General features: G+C 36.7%; 1 protein-coding gene across 10 annotated transcripts in view; it reads right to left on the reverse strand.

Moving 5' to 3' along the window:
• The window catches only part of LOC149779911 (uncharacterized), a 128649-nt gene that overhangs the window by 52465 nt on the left and 58572 nt on the right, over window positions 1-17612 (reverse strand). For 9 of the 10 annotated variants that reach the window (XM_089936609.1, XM_089936608.1, XM_089936605.1 and 6 more), the window contains 7 exons: window positions 15266-15577; window positions 10442-10558; window positions 7881-8175; window positions 6569-6791; window positions 6087-6317; window positions 1647-1888; window positions 284-489 (listed from right to left, as the gene is read on the reverse strand). In XM_089936609.1, the coding sequence (XP_089792735.1) occupies window positions 284-489; window positions 1647-1888; window positions 6087-6317; window positions 6569-6791; window positions 7881-8175; window positions 10442-10558; window positions 15266-15577 (1626 nt within the window). The remainder of the gene's footprint in view (window positions 1-283; window positions 490-1646; window positions 1889-6086; window positions 6318-6568; window positions 6792-7880; window positions 8176-10441; window positions 10559-15265; window positions 15578-17612) is intronic. The other variant, XM_089936610.1, reaches the window with a different exon arrangement.

The following is a 17612-nucleotide window of genomic DNA, read 5'->3' on the forward strand; positions in this document are numbered from 1 at the left end:
AAAAAAATTCCTTAAGTCAATCAATTTACATGTATTATTTTCAGCAAGAGGGCAAACAAATGAAGACTTGGGTTTCAGAAGATACATTTCATCGATCAAAGAATGCGGAAATATGTTGTGGTTGCATCAATGGAGATGTCTCAATATATTAAATTATACTAGAAGAAAATTCCCTAGAGAAGCTTCAATTTTCATGATATGAATACAACTCTGTCAAAACACTATAAAATATCTCAAATGCAAGTTATGTCTAGAAAGCAGACATTTCAACAAAATGCATTACTATTTTGGAAGGTTTCACTGTGATCTCAGGTGTCTCAGTCTTTTGCACGTCTCTTGGAGAATCATTTTTCTTGTCATTAGAAGCTGTGGAGGCAGTAGACATGTTGGAAGCTGTCCGTTTCAGTGAAGTGTAATTGCTCCTTGGTGGCAGATTTTGCTGAGATTCTCGTAATGGTATTGGGGGTGGACAGCTTGGATGCTCTCGTTCTGCAAGATGAAAAAGTACAAAAGCTCACCGAATGACAGACGCATGTCTCAGCACAATATTCCAATATTCCTGAAACTTCAAATAGTGATTTTGGGTTTACGAACAAAGAATGTCAAGGGACATTAAATCTGACACTTTCTTGTAATGAAATATGAATCCTATTCTGTCCTAACTTGTGATAGATCAAATACAACCAAGTTTAATCTTCAATTTTTGAGCTGATTACATGTATATGCCACCTTATATCAATGTAGAACATTAACGACAGACCGGGAAGTGAAATTAATTTTTACAAGCATCAGCTTAGATATCTGGTGCAAAACCAATTCCAGAGAATGTGGAATTCCACCTACATATGGAAAATCAACATCCCTGATGTTGTCAACATCAAACACAACTTCCCCTGGTACTTTCAATTGTGGCTACCGAGATATTAATATTTCACATTGCTTTCATTATTGTTCAAGATCATTTTACAGCTGATCCTAGTTTCTTTTGTGTGTGGCTAAGGTATTTGAAGACATAATGAAAAGAAATTTAATTGCTGCTGGTGATGAACAGTTGCAGGTTAGGTAAGTATTTACTGATCAGAGAAACAGGTACTCATAGTGGAGAGAAGAATTGTTTCTCTTTTTCTTGACAGCTCAAAAACTAGTGATGAAGAAGGGCTACTTCCAACATAAAAGAGAAAGGGGGGAGGGGCAAGATAGGTATATTTTATACTGAAAAACTGCAAAATTTAAGTAAATTACTTTAGTGGGGATCATTATCTGGCTGACCTTCATAAAAAGCGTGCTTTCACACACGTCTCTTTTTGACCAAGGTGCAAATTTCTTCAAATACCCATTTTATATGCATTACTTTTGGTGATGAACAGTTGCAGGTTAGGTAAGCATTTACTGATTACATGAACAGGTACTCCTAGTGGAGACAAGACTTGTTTCTCTTTATCTTAGCAGACAAAGCTGAATGAAATACTCACGAGTCTTAGCAATATAACATTAAATACCTTTTTCAACCACTTTTTTGACCGTCTTGCCAGTAAAACAATGTGTTTTCACAATTGATGTTAATATACATTTGCATTGTTATGGAAAATGGCATTAATTAGCCTAACCTGCAGCACATTTCTATTAAAATAACAAGCTGCACATACTGTGGTAACCGCTACTACGAGATTGGACTGATGGACTCCATGGGGTATCCCGCTTGATGTGATCCCTCGACTCCTGACCTCTACGATCGTATGGCTGATCCCTGCGACTATCCGTCTCTTCACGGTTCGCTCGGCGATCCCTATCGTCTCGCTCTCTTTCCTTCCCCTTATCCCTCTCCTCCTCTGTTTGCCGCTTTTCATCATCCTTCCTCTCATTTTCAATGGGCTTTATCCTCTCTTCCCTGTTAACATGAAAGTATTAATCATCAGGGAGAAACAATTACACATGCACATAATTACTGGAATTAAGTGTTGGGACAGGAAAAAGAATTATTTATAACAGAACAAAATTATATGTTAAGTCTAAAGTATATACTTTTATTTATGTACACATTTATTTTCTGTTACCAAGCTTTTACAGATAATTTAAGACAATCAACAAGATTCCCAAACATTACATCAGCAGTAACCAACTTGTTCAGTTATCAAGCCAGTACAGTAGTCCCCCTCTTATAAGGCCACCCCTAATGCAGCAGGGAAGTGGCCTTATAATGAGGGTGGCCTTTCTAGAGGGGGATGACAAATTGCGAATAGTAAATACATATTAAGAAAGTCACAAGTACATTTAATTCTAAAACATTTAATATTTTCATTAAAATATCACATGCATGTTGTGAAATAAATGAAAAACAAACTGTTTCATCATTTTCAAAAGAATGTTATGAATAACCATTGATTTAGTTTTAAAACTGTCTTTATAATTATGTTACAGATCACATCATCTGTCACTCTGTTGGTAATAGTCTAAAAAACAAACCAGTCTCGTCACAATTAAAAATATCCTTGCTGTCATATCCCCTGCATATATCGTTTAGTCTTTTGTTCCAATCTTCGACAACTTCATTATTAACATCAGCTGATTCTCCACTAAGGACAGAACACTTAATATTGTGTCGCACTTGAAATATGTGCAACCATCCGTTACTTGCGGTAAAGTCATCATATCCCAATTCAACTGACAAAATTGTTGCTTTTTCTTGTCATTCAAATAAGGATACAAACATTTCCTGGCTCAAACAATCTTCCTTTCTCCGTCCTTTTCACCTTCCCACTTCTGCAAAATTGTTTCCTTATCTTTTACGATATTGTTTATCTGAGTCCTTCCGAGACAAGTTTTCTGCAAGGATCCTCGACCCCCCCCCCCCAACCTCTCGGTCAGATGAATTAATTTCACTTTCTCTTCTAAACTGATAATTTTTCTTTTCCTCGATGACATGTTGATATTTTTACAGTAAGTTATTCATGTTGCCAACTACAATACTGATAAAACAACTTTTTATGCATCTAAACAAATTGCCGTGTGTTTTTAAAGGAAGTGATCTTGTCACGTGATTCGTTAGTCGCAGTCTGGTACCCTATTGTTTTTATACATTTCTTTACACTAAGTGAGTGAAGCCAAAACGGCTTCGATATGTACCATTTAATATCACGCAGATTTGACCTCGCGACCATTAGGATTTGTAATTTTGACAATTATTGTCAGTAGTATTAGCCACTAATTATCAAAGTGAACATTTTACTAAGGGAAGCCATAAAAACTATCAAACCATTTTCTTGCTGACTTGGGTACTGTACATCGATACTGCCACTTCTCAGCTGTTAGACTGTTCAATAATTGTAATCTTAACAATTATCGGAGTGACTAAACCGGACATCTTATGATAACACAGCAGTATGGCTAATTGGATTACATATACATATACTTACCCTTTTGTATGGATTAAAATTTGAGTCTTTCTCAGTTTTTATGGAATAAATTTGGCTTCTCGTGAGGCGTAAATGGTATAATATTAACCATTGTGGTACATGTACTTTACTCAACACTTCTTTCAGTAACGAAAACCTGACATCGGGAAACAGAAATCGGATTACTTAACACACGTTATGAATAAAATACTGGTTCTGGATACATATTCAAATAAAATGCGGCCACTTGTGAGGGGTAAATTTTATATTATTGCACTAATATGCTGGCCGCTGGTCGCGTTAGCCGGGTGGCCTTTCGCGAGGGGTACTTTTGAACACAAACTCGTCGGTGCCAACGGATTCTGGATGTAAGGAGCAGGTGGCCGCTGGTCAGGGGACCCGTTCAAGAGGGGGACTACTGTACAGTTGTACACTACACTACTGTGATGGTTTTTAGTTTTTTCTTTTCTGTGCATATTTACTTCTTTCTTGCATATTTATGTCTTTTGCCAACTTGAAAATAAAGACATTTTAGTTCACCAACTATCGGACTACAGTAATTACTTGACACATATTGTACTTAGAAGGACCTCTGTATTTCTAGCAACCCGCTTTCAAAAACTAGTGACGAAGAAGGGCTACTTACCACATAAAAGAAAATGTGGGTGGGGTGGGGGTCAAGGGGCAAAATAAGGATATTTTATACTAAAAAAACTGTGCAAAATTTAAGTAAATTACTTTAGTGGGGATTTTTTATCTGGTTGCCCTTCATAAAAAGCATGCTTTCACACATGTCTCTTTTAGACCAAGATGCAAACTTCTTCAAATTCCCACTTCACATGCATCACAATTCACTTTACAACCACCTTACATGTTGTGTATAATAAATTTTCGGCATAAAATATATATAAAAAATTGGTCAGTAGGGTTGCCAAAAGGAGGAAAAAAGTGTGTCCAACAAGAAAAATGGAGATGAGAGGGAAAAAAAAGGAAAAAACTACGGCCACTGAAGGGCTATCACCTCATTTATACTGGAAAAATATTACAACAGACCATACGTAATTAATATTTTTGCAACTTCATTCCAGGTCAGCTGACAGGATTAGTGGGCCCTATGAAATTTTGTGTGCCACTTGTACTACACTGTCCACAGCCCTGCCTCATTCTTCCAGATTATCTCAGCCATATTTCCATTGATGTTTTATTACCTTTAAGTCTTTTATTGTTATTTTGGGGGGTTTGCATTAATATAAGCAATCCCACAACAGCACAAAAAATGCCTGTCCCGTGTTTAAAAGTTTTCAATGAATGCACAAGTAGGGCATGGTTGAATAGGGAGATTATTGACATAAAGGTCAAAGTATGAATTCCTGAAGTAAAGTAAGTATGCAGAAACCATTATTTCATAGTACTTATTGTGGCTGTGACCTCTAACCAGAGAACCCAAAATCTAACTGTTCAATTATTAATACAAACGAAAGCTATCCACAAAGTTTGGTAAAAGAACTAGTCCGAAAGTTATTCTGCGGACAAATTTTTCCTCTTTCATTTACCGTGATTGTAACTTTTGATCTTTTGAGCCCCAATAGTCAAAGGCTTCTCTCTTTTTCAGTGTGCAAGTTGTCCACTGTTTTTCATGGTTCATCACAGTAAAAGCCATTTTCCTTCATGAAGCCTTTCTAACAATGACCTGTAAATTCCCCCAAAATAAGTAGAAAGCAGTATCCAATGCAAGCCATCTACAAAATTTAGTCAAGACATGTGGTACAGAACTTTCATTTTGTGGAAATCATTCTTCCTTCAACAAATCCATGGGACCTTGACCTTTAAACCTAGCATGAATCCACATCTCAAATACAAAATCTGATCAAGGTGCAGACACGAGATTTCAGCAAGGGAGAATGTAATTCCATGACTTGTATCCATGTCTGGAGTATAACATTAGTACAACTTAAGATATTTTGATGAAACGTGGCTAATTATTCATCATATATGGAGGATGTATCACATACCACAGCAAAGTTCAAGATCAGGGCAAGTGAAAATGTAATTCTGTGACTTATATCATGTCCAGGGTACAAGTTTTTAATCGCTCTAGATACTTTAATGTATCCTGGGCAATTGTACATCATATATAGACAGTGTGTTGCATATCCTGGCCATACTGCCTTCCTTGAGATGAAAGCCATGGCAAAGGAAAACAGAACCCTTGACTTTCATCCTTATCTGCAGTGCAATATTTAAACCACTCAAGATTACAGTTAGGGAAAATATGTTCATGTTATCTCTGTTCATGTACAGGAATGTGTATGTATTAGAGTTTAACAATGTGTCATTACAGTACCGACTGTGAGGTCCAGATTTAAAGTAAAGTTTCCATGAAAGTGACTGAAAAAAGAAAATGTTTATGCACAATAACTTTGCTTCATTCTTATACCAAGATACCTCAGCTAAACTTAGCAAATGGCATGCATTCGAGATGAGAAAGACATTGCTTTTAAGGTCAAAATGTTGAAAGTTACAATCAAGTGGCTCACGTTAGAGGATTGTTTTCCATGATATATTCAAGTTCCTTATCAGGGGATATGGGCTAGGCCATCATATGTGACATGCAGTTTATCTGCTATATTGTATACATTAACATATCTTAAGTGTTATACTCCAGACAAGAATAACAAAAAGACTTAAGCTCACCTGTCAATCGGTCGTCTGCTATTGTCAATCTTCTCAGGTTTTTCAACTGGAGTTCGTCTATTCTCCCTCTCTGGGGTATCATCAATAGGGTCCTTCTGTACAATGGGTTGATGGTCCAATTCCTTCTCCCTCCTCACGTCTTCTTCTTCATAGTCGTCAAAATCTTCCTTATCAGATATGGGCTCATAAGGATCCTTGTCCAACTCCCGATCACCTCTCCTCTCCATCTCCCTGCAATAACCAGTCAAAACATAAGCTTCTACGTATGTACAAAACCAGCGGTGTATTTTTTATCCTTCCTAAATTAGAATATGACCACAAATTTACTATTTACAAATTAAAGTTAAAATACTTACCCCCTTGCTTTAAGTTATAGATTTGTAGAAATTACAGGGGAATAATCTTGAAATAATTTTAAAATGTTTTTGATAAATAAAGAGAGGTAAAGATCCCAGTCAAACATATAATAAAGAGCAAATTACCTCCTGTGGTCCTCATGTCCCCTGGCATCAAATTCTGCGTACATCCTCTGATCAAACATTGGTGGCCTGCGCATATCATCATAAGGGTGGGTTGTACCATACCAAGCTCTTGGGTCACGTGTCACTTGGTCATAAATGTCTGGACGACCAGAGTCCTCTGCATTTTCTGGTCCCGATCCATGACTGTCAGTTCTTCGTCTCATTTGTTGGTACATGGGCATTCCTGGTGAAAATAGAATTTTAAAAACATGTTACAAATTCTTAATGTCAGTAAAGTGCTATAAAACATAGAACAAGATAGTCTGATAGATCAGTCCCCAAACTTGTACAGATAATGATTGACAGTTTGGAAGCCAGCAAAATTATGAATGAAAAGAACTAATATTTTCATTTGTCTAATGCTATACATTTATATTGTGCAAGGCATGTATACCTGTACACAGATGAGAATCTGTCAAGAGGTTTCCTTGTAAAGTTGGACTTCAAAACACACTGAAAACCTTGCATGGTAATTTCTTAGCAAAGACCACAATAACTTGGAGCTGCAAGTTGTCCAGAGCTGCCAACCCTCCAGACACGCAATTAGTGAACAGTGGGATAAAAATGAGTGAATTCTTAATTAGTGAAAAATTATACCCTAACACAAACTTCATCAATTAGATGGCCAGTACATACTACCTTATATGAAAATCCCAAAATAAAACCAAATCATGTTATTTACATTGACTACATGTACAAATTTATTTACAGAAAAATTTACCGACATAAACTTCATGCTATTTGTCATAATATGGTGTTGTGGCAGATTTCCTTAATTGGGCTATAAATTTGTTTTCAAAACGGTTCAGGCTTCTTGCCTGTTGTTTAATCTTGGTGACTAAAATTGTTGCAAATATTCTGTACCTAAAGTTTGTCTTATTTTTCCTAACAATAGGAAATACTCTTTTACTGCCACTGTTGCTGATCTCTGACTGAGAAAGGCAGGTTATATTCAACAAGAAAACTCACAAACAATGCTTCAGCACTGGTAACTTGCTGGACTTAAGTGGCTTAAAGTACTCCAGAGCTGAAATCTGCCACATTATTTGTATCTTGCTCATGTGGAACTATATAGCCTTAATAAAAAGACAGGGTTCTCCTTGCTAAGTTTATAAGTGCACTCAAGCAACTGAGCTAAATCCAAAGAAGATATAAGAAAAATGATCCAGAGTTTATTTACTTCTGTACTCCTCGATTTGAATTTGAAATACAAGAAACAGCAAACAAAATTTAAACCAAAATGATAATGGTAATAAAGACCCATTCAACTTACCCTGCATATCCAAAGGAGGTCTAAATCCCATGAATGCATGTGGTGGCATGTGTGCCCAGGGGTAAGATGCCCATGGAGGTGGGGGGCCCTGACCTGGCCGCATCTGGCTGGGCATACCAGGCTGTGGAGAAGTGGGAGGGCCCTGCTGTGGCTGAGACTGGGGTTGAGGTTGCTGAGGCGATTGTCGCATGCCACCAGATTGAGGAGCCCCCTCCTGAGACAGCTGTTTTTGGAAACGTGGAGGGACACTGCGGCTGTACTGCTTTCCCCCATACTGAGCTGACTGACCTCCAGGCTGTCAAAAAAAGATTGGTAGTATATTTGTTTTGATTTCTATTGTGAACCAAATTCCTTCTGACCACTTGCCAGTGTCTGCAACATGTCACTTTTTATTCTTACACAATCTTCATTTCTATATTCTTTAAAAAAAAACAACAAACAAGTAAAACAGTTAGGCAATAAGAAAAGGTCAAAGATAACATCTCTGCCAAATTCACAACTCTGTATAGTTACCGGACTGATAAAGCAGTCGGAAATCAAAGGTCTAATATTTTGTCAATATAATTTCATCTATACAACAGAAGCTTGAGTTCCTGGATTTATGCAAGTAGTTTCTTTAAGAAATCTTGCAAAATCATAGTCTGTCACTTGAACAAAGGTGCTAATTATCCTGATATTACTCCTAACTCGAAAACATCTGCCACATGGCAAACTGCAGAAGTTGGCCAATAAATATGACTCGGTATAAAGCACTGTCAAAATTTTTCCCAAAACAGTTCACTGTGCATATAATGAAAACAACTATTTACGTATTTTTTCCCTTGCATCTTCATCCAACAATACTGAATGGTTAATCTGCATCATTAGCATAACCTTAAATTACTTCATGTTTGGATGCTTTCGGCTAAATTTGGTCAAAATTTTGAAGAGTAGTTCGAGAAGTTAAAATGATTTTCTAATTTTAGAAATGGTTATCATGTGTGTTTGAGATACACTATTCAAAGCAATACTTACTGCTCGTTTTACTCATTTATCTATGTAACTACCTACCACAAATTTAGAATTATTAACTTTAAAACAAAAAGAACAAAGCAAAGAAAAACAACACTTTCACGAGAAGTTATCAGAAATGATGGGGACTTTCTAAATGGATTTTTTTTTACTTTTAGGAAATGGTAGGTGGCTTAATTTCTGAGTGTTAAAAGTCCAGATGGAACTTGTAATAATGAAATTCATCATCATCATCATCATTTGTACAAATGTTAAAGCAATTTGTGCCAACAAGTTTTCAATGCATTTTCTTTTGCTGGACCACATTTGAAGATTAAGCAAAAGCTTTGACTGAGCAGGCATTTTTCATGAAAATCATGCCAATTGTTGTGTCTCAAGCACTCATGTAAAGCTAATCAGGTTTCGATACCAATTCCACTTAACCTAGTATGAAAACTAGGATATGTTCCAAACCTTGAAATGCCAGTATCTGAATTTGACAGTAAAGATAATATTTTTCATTTTTTTAAATTTGGTTATTTTTCAAGTCTTCTAATTTAAGGGTAATTTCAAAAGGACTAATAGTCAAAGTTGGCAGGTCTGTAGCCAAGATTGTGCAAAAGAAACCAAAGTCATAGCTTGTAATTTTGGCAACCTGCATACCTAGTAGTCTGTCATAACCCACTTCAAAGTAACTGAGGTACAAAATCAATACTTTTGTAATATCTCCTAGAGCAGACATGGGCCAGAGAAGTGAATTTTAAAACCATGTAAATATCAAACCAGAGTATGGGCTGGATGCAGTCCGCAGGCCATATTTTGCATACTTCTTTTCTTCATTATCTCCACTACTGATGCAAAAACATATTTGTCACTTCAGCAACCCCTCCCCCCACACGTGATATAATTCCGCTTATGCAAGATGGTACAAATCTTATTTTTTTAAAACTAAGATTGTCTCATCTTTGAATCAAGTGTATCACAGCTCCTGTTGCTTGATTCTTCTTGTTCATGGTTCATTTAGACTAGCAAGTTTTATAAGATGCTTTGTTAATTGAAAGGCTCTCCTCCCTGACAGGTGTTTGTGAAATCCTTACATTTTAGGATCAGCTCTTAATAAATGGATGGAAAATATCTCGCATGAAACAAGATTGGCTTTTATTCTGGAAATTTTTCAAAAAGACTCCCCAAAACAAACAAACAAATATATTTTTAAAAAATATATAAAAATATGGCAATTAGACAAAGCTTAACAGACCCTGTAATTTTTCTCACACCAGTTTTGCACATGAATTTTAAATTAAGACAATCTAAATGGTTTTATCTTTTCAAGTAGAGCAGCTCTGTAGGCCTCTCTAACAATGAATGTAGAGCTATACCGATGTTACAAGCTACAAGTTATGTAGGTTGATCTTCATATGCAGAAAATTCAGCTTCTTTTTGTGCCAGGTATCACAGGAAAATCACATTTATTTTGGATCTCTATGCAAATTGGTTACTGAACCTGGCAGATCTTTGTTAATGGAATATCCATGAAAGGTATCTATATTTGTATACTAATTTTCCACTACCTGAGAATACTTGTTCCCATCCCGAGACTGAGGCCTATCACTCTTCTCACTGCTGTCGCTTAGTGTTTCACTAGCTCGGCCATCTGACTTGTTCTCGAAGTCTCCATCTTTCTCATCCTATAATATGAAAGTTGGCATCCAAGAATAATTTGCTGAACTATATCTACTTTCAACCATAAGCAATGAGCTAAATAATCTAAAATATGCATTTCTGATTTAAGAACTTTTCCTTCCTCCTTGTGACAATTTGGGTTGGGTGGGATATTTGGTGATACAAATTACCTATAAGCCTAAAGCTTCACAATGTCAGATAAAAATGATTGCATTTCCTTTCTTTAAAATAAAAAATAAAAACTGAAACAAGTTTTAAAAAAAGGGAATAGTAAAACAATTTGTTCAAATACATAGGTCCTACAGTCACCACCCTGTGGGAGACGGAATACAGGCTTAACGTTCCATACATGCTTTCTTAAGAGTGGGTACAAAATTCATGATTCTAGTGAAAAATTAGGGACACTTATTGCAACAAAGAAAAATTCCAGGCGGAAGCCAGAAGAATAAATTCATTTAAAAACATTAAAAAACTGCCTATGTACAGTTATATAACACTATTTACAGTAAACAGCTCTTTGCATTCTTTTAATTGTTCTCCAAATTGCCTCTGGTTATTTTCAGCTTTGCCAGAAGCTACTTTTCCAATAACATTTCATGTTAATCAGGGTAGGCTTACAATTCCTGTCCAGCATTTTAAAGTTAAGACACACATTAAAGATTTACAGAAACAAATGCCAATTACAGTTTGCAAATAAATAAAAATGTTATAGAAATCAAATTCAAGAAAACAAACACAGTAAATGATGAAGAAAACACAAGCTAACTGAAGTGTTCCGTATTTTAGTGTAAAACTGATCATACAACACGAATTTCCAGAAAAAGAATAGGAAGGACCAAAACAAGCTGTTCTCATTATTACTGCTTATTTTATGGCAGACTCTGATCATATGTCACAAATTGCCAGAAAAGACTGGAGAAGACCGAAAAATTGACAGCACATAAATTATCAGAGAAGACTTTAAAGGGGGTGAAAATATTCTCATATGGCTTCAAACGCTGCGAATTTTTGTGTTTATTTTTGTTAAAAATTTTATTTTGGTCCATGGCTCAGCAATTTCAGGACATTCATGCCCAATCTGGGAATATGGGAATCTCTGATGGTGCTCCAGACTAGGTCTTGGACTTTGATTTTATGAGTTCAGTTGATATTAAAAAAATCAGACTTCTTATTTTAAGAATTTAAAACCTTTATTGGCACCATCTTTGTTCTATATACCATTCTGGGGATACCTGAAATGAAGTGACACTAGACAGGATTGTGCTGATGTGCCTTAAACTCCATCCATACATACATGGATACATCTGTACCCAAGTATCTCTCACATACTTGATGAAGTGTCTACAACTTAAAAAAAAGTGCATAACTTGTTCCTGAACAGTGCATGTACAATGATTTTACACCAAATTTCACAGCCATCTACTGGAATCACTGGAGCACAACTATTCATCAGTATGTGCATGTTTAGATGACAATCATAATATTAAAAGTTTAACAGCAATCCCAAAAAAGCTCCATTCACAAGAATATGTCAAGCATTGCATTCATCTGTGGGGAAAAAAGGATAATTTGAATGAAGACTGCATGAGCGCTGCTGTTAACATGCACATCTCCAGATGATGACCATGACATTTCTTTAATTTTGTGGTGATCTAATGAAAAATAAAAGACTAGCTGCAATCACAATAGTCACCCACCCATCAGTCATGGAAATGAGCGTGAAGCTGAAGAAGAAAAAAATCGGTGGGGGGAGGAGAGGAGGAGGGGGTCATCGAGAGTTCTTTAAACTTTTGTTTTCTATCTGACTGTTGCACTGTTTGGTCTATATTGATATACATATCCTCACAAAATGCACCCTCTTCCTCTTGTTTAAGCTTTAATCTGCTGACTGTATCCAGGCTTAATTTGTTCCTTACCCATGTTTGAACAGTGTTCTGTGATAAGAACCATTTTTCAGAGGCTATCGTCTAAAGGGGCATAAACATAGCTAACTTAGCCAGCTTCAAGAAGCTGGGAAACTGTTCTTTATGGCAGTTTTGTAAATGTGTCCACAGTTCACAGGTTCTGATGGATACCCCAGCTCCAAAAGTGATCTGTCAACTCTGTTGGGCATGTGCTAGCTTTTGTCCTCAAATTCAAACATTCAATTGCCGACATAAAAGGGTTCGTTTCCCCACAAATTTGCATCTATTATGCAGCATACATCCTGTTTTGATGCTATGCTGTAACAATATCTACTATAACAGCAAATATTCTGAAACTTTGACTCAAATCTGGTTTCTTCTTTGGTAGCTCATCTAACCTGGTATCTTAATCTTGTTTGATAGCAACACCACTTCATCCCTCACTTTCTCATTCAGCCATTTAGTTTGCACATTTCTGCTACAACCAACTTGAAGTTGATGAAAAAATCAGCAATTCTCCACCAAGCCATGCGCGACTATAATCTTGTCTTCTGGAAATAAAACCAAGGTTGCACTTGGAGGAAAGGCATAAATTGTAAAACCCTTTATTACACGTTTTTCTGTTGCAACAAATTATAGGGATTCCAAGAATCTTTTGTATTTACCTACATCTGCATACTCTTTAATGGACAGAGGTATTTGTTTTAGTTCGAATACTCTTTAATGGACAGAGGTATTTGTTTAAGTTCAAACATGTATCCATGCTTTGCAATTTCTGTTAACACTTTTTATTCAGCGCTCAAAGATTTTAAAAAAAAAAAAAAATTCAAACAGTGACACAGCAGTGGCTAGAGAACAGGTCACTTGCACAGACATAAAATCTGCTTGTTCAACAAAGCCACATGTATTTTACAATTATTCTGAAACACCCAACTTAGTCTTGAATATTAAATGGTTGGTTGTTTCTACTTGTAATGATGTTCACAAGACTAAACCTGCATTCACTTTACACTATAGAGGGGCTCAAAACCAAAGAAACTTCCAACAATTTCACAAGTTCTGCATGCAAAAGTGTGGAATTCTTATTAATTGTGGATCACAACTATGCTCTTGTGATTTCTATATGCCTTAGCTTTGCCCAGTTCACAAGTTTGTGAATACCTCATTTCAATACAACCGTATGTTCTGTAGGAACAGCAACAAGACTTTTTCAAGTGGCCACAATTGTACAACTAGAGGTAGAATTGGTACCATTATCATTCAGAACCAACCATACATCACAAGTCAACACCATGTTTAAATGACTTTCCATTTACAAGGAGCAATTACTCTACGATTTTTAAAATGGTTGCAATGGTGGCCATATTGGATGGATATCATTGTGGTACCATTTCCATTTAATACCAATCAGATCTCACAAGAAGTGACAACATGATTTTAAGACTCATTATGGCAACTATACATGTCAGATCTATGACCAACCAAACATCATAACAAGTCACCTGGTGAAACCCCACTGTTCATACAACAATCTATTCTGGTGGTTGTTGTTGTTGTTGTAGGGTTTAACACCATTTTTCAGCACAAAATAGGTTATACATGGCGGTCAGTATTAACGGTGGAGGAAGAACCCAGGAAAACCCCGGGAAGAACCACCAACCCACGAGAAGCTACTGGCAAGCTTTCTCACATACCCACATTGGACGAATCCAAGACTCGAATCCATGCAGACAGAGGTTGAGATGGCAGTGATCCGTAACTGAGAGCGCTTTAGACCACTCAGCCACCCGGGGCCACCAATCTATTCTGGAACAGTAATGATATTTTCAAGATGGCCACTGTGGTGGCCATATGGGATGAGCAACTGGCACCATTTTCATTTGGGACCAGCTAGCAACCATCAAGTCTTCTGTTGGAAACTCCATGGCAATATTACTTTTCATTCAGGTGGAGTAGCAAAAACAAGGTTTTCATGACAGATAAATTGTGGACGTATTTACAGTCCGATTTGCAACATTTACATTTATTTAATAAAAAACCCAAACCCCATTTAATATGAACATCCTTTAAGGAAGAGCAGCAATAACAAGATTTTCAGATGGCCACTGTGGGCAGCCATATTGCATGTCCAAGCACCAAAATTTTCACTTATAACCAAGTAGACAACTGGATCAATGTCTATAAAGTTTTAATAGCAATCCACTAAATAGTTAAGGAATACTGATAACAAGCTCAAGCTATTTGATAGAAAGAAGACGAACAATGGACAACACACCATTCCATAAGCTCTATTAGTCTAAAAGCAGCAGAACTAAAACCTGAGGGACAATCTGTGTCCAGAAGAATCTGATGGTATGAAGGTGTTGGGAAGAACTGATATTAGGATTCCTACCTACCATCCTCTATCGAGATGTGGATGTAAAAAGTCAGCAAATCTGAGAACAACAAGACAACACATATCTGAACTAGAGTCCTGAATTTACATATCTGAAATTTAGACTAGACTTAGATGTCCAGGTCAAAACTATAAGAAGAATGTGGTCGCGTTATTGTAATATAACCAATGGACACCTCCAATGTATCAATGTAACTAAGTATTACTTTAATCGCTAATAAAGCGAGAACTGTGAGATGTGTACCATAATCACCTGCTTACTGTTGTACTCCCTATCGATGCCAAAGTGTACTTTACTTCATTAATCATAGCAATTATGCTGTTGCACTTGCCACCAATACCAAAGTGTACTTTACATTTATCACAACATTAGCCCACTGACACATTCTCCTTTTATCTGTACTGTAACTTACAGCAGCACCATCTTTTCTCTTTGTTCTTTCATCAAGCTGTCTCAATTTCTCAGCAGCTCCCTTTTTACGTTCTGCCTCCATCTTTTTCTCCTCTTCTTCACGTCTCTGTCGAGCCCGCTCGATGGCTGAGGACACTTCCTGGTTTCTCTCCTGTCGTCTCTGTCGCCACACCTCATCATCATCATCTCCAGATTTCCGTGGGGAGGTCACTGGAGGACCAGGACTTGGCCCAGAGCTTGGTGGCCCCTGACCTGGACTAGTACTGGGACTTGGTACTGGACTGGGTCCACTGTGAGGTGGGAAGGGAAGACGCTGCAGACAAAATACTGGCATCTTTATTTTTGTCAAAAAAGGCGTCTGTTTGTATGCATGGATCTAAAGTACACACTTGAGTATACATGTGAATATGAAAAAACAGCATCATTAACCAGACAATAAATATTACACCAAGTTTCTCAAATGTGCCTGCATTACAATTTATTAAAACATCATATTCTCCCGGATTTTAACAGATTATGAAATTCCCCTTCTGGCTTTTTATATGCAGAATCTTCCATTTTTAACTGGGGAGGGAGGATTGTCTTGTGAAAACAGTACCTATCAAGAGACAGTTTAAAGTATTTTTCTACAAACATGTGATTCATAACTTTCAGCGTGTAGAAATAGATCTTGGTTCTTTGTCTTCATTACTGGCACAGTGGCAGTAATCATATGACAATGACATGTCATATGCATTAGAACTGTGTGACAGCTGACATTAGCAGCAAATACAGACAAAAATGCCCACCATTCTACAGCCCCACCAGGTACAGTTGGCATACTGCTTCCAATAACAATATAAGTATCTCAATGCTCAATGGCAAAAAACATTCTGTAAGCACTTGATTACTACAGTTGATTTAGAAAAACATAATCAGATTGAGCAATATTAATATTAACATTTCAGATTTTGTTCCATTCACATCTAATCGAGTGGTTTGCTTGTTCTGTTTTAAGGACGACTCATTAAACTTAGCAGGATTCATATTTCATGGAGAAAACACTGCAAGCAGCTTCTTGCTTGTGAAAGGTATTGGTAATGATGTAGCTTTATGTTGCTGTTATATGAGATGCAATGAATCCTGCCAGACAGATAAAAACTTAAAGTATCTACTCAATTGGTACAAAAGTGAAAGTTCAGCTGAATACAGAAGAAACAACTCGATACAGATCTACCACTGTTGACGTCAATATTGTAAAGTCATACCCACATCTTGCCACTCGCATCCTGCCAGAAGGGTACAAACTTTATACACTAAAATAGTACCAAAGTTCAGCTGAATACAGAAAGAAAGAAAAAACTTCATAAAGATTGCAACCTTGTTGATGAACAATATACTGATTGAGAAAGTCGTACAGGCATCATGCGATTCACATGCAACACAAAAAACGTGACACATATACAACTCTCACCCCCATTTAACAAAGATGCAGCCTGTCTAATCTAATGAAAATTATACTTCATTTCAAACTTTAATGTGACACAATTTAATTATTGTGACATTACTTAATCTGCAATCATTATGTGCCACTATTTAATTATTGTGACATTACTTAATCTGCAATCAGTTAACAGCAATTCAGACTGCAACCATATTTGACCAAAATGATAACCACAGCTCTTATGAATACCCCCACCACTGTCTGGTGACAAATTAGTTTTATGTGCCAATCACTCAAGTTTTTCTATTGTCAATTTTCAGGTAATATAAAAGCTTAATGTTGTAACTTCACTGTGTATTCAATACCTGTATGTGTGTATACACGTATGTATGTATGTGTGTGTGTGTGTGTGTATATATCAACTAGGAGCCTCCCCCCCCACCAGTAAACTATGGTAACAACTTTGGAAGACCCTGCTAAGACTAATACATTTCCCTTCACACTAGTTGTCCTGTAGTGAAAATAAAGCAGGATCAGGAATTTTTTCAATCCATCTGGTTACAAGGAAATCTGCGCCAATTTCAAGGCTCACATTTGAGTTATATACTGTTTATTGGGGATAAATACAATCAAATATAACACAGCAGTGCATCTTGTTGCTGTAATTAGAATGCAAACATCCAGTGTAGAACCTTGGCACCAGAAAGCAAGTAGTTGTCACATGAGCGTAAAAAGACCACGCTGCATTTAAATCAAAATAATAACATCACTGGCAGGAATGTATAAAAAGTAACATATATCCAGGTCTATGATCCAGAAATTATTTAAAAGATTTAGTGATTGTGGTCATAGTGGAACTCTAATTTGAAACAGGAGGCAAAACACATGGAACAATCATGTACTTTATTGTCTGGTGCACAAGAAC

Source organism: Sinohyriopsis cumingii, chromosome 16, assembly GCF_028554795.1.
Source record: "Sinohyriopsis cumingii isolate HCF-2022 chromosome 16, ASM2855479v2, whole genome shotgun sequence".
NCBI lineage: Eukaryota > Metazoa > Mollusca > Bivalvia > Unionida > Unionidae > Sinohyriopsis > Sinohyriopsis cumingii.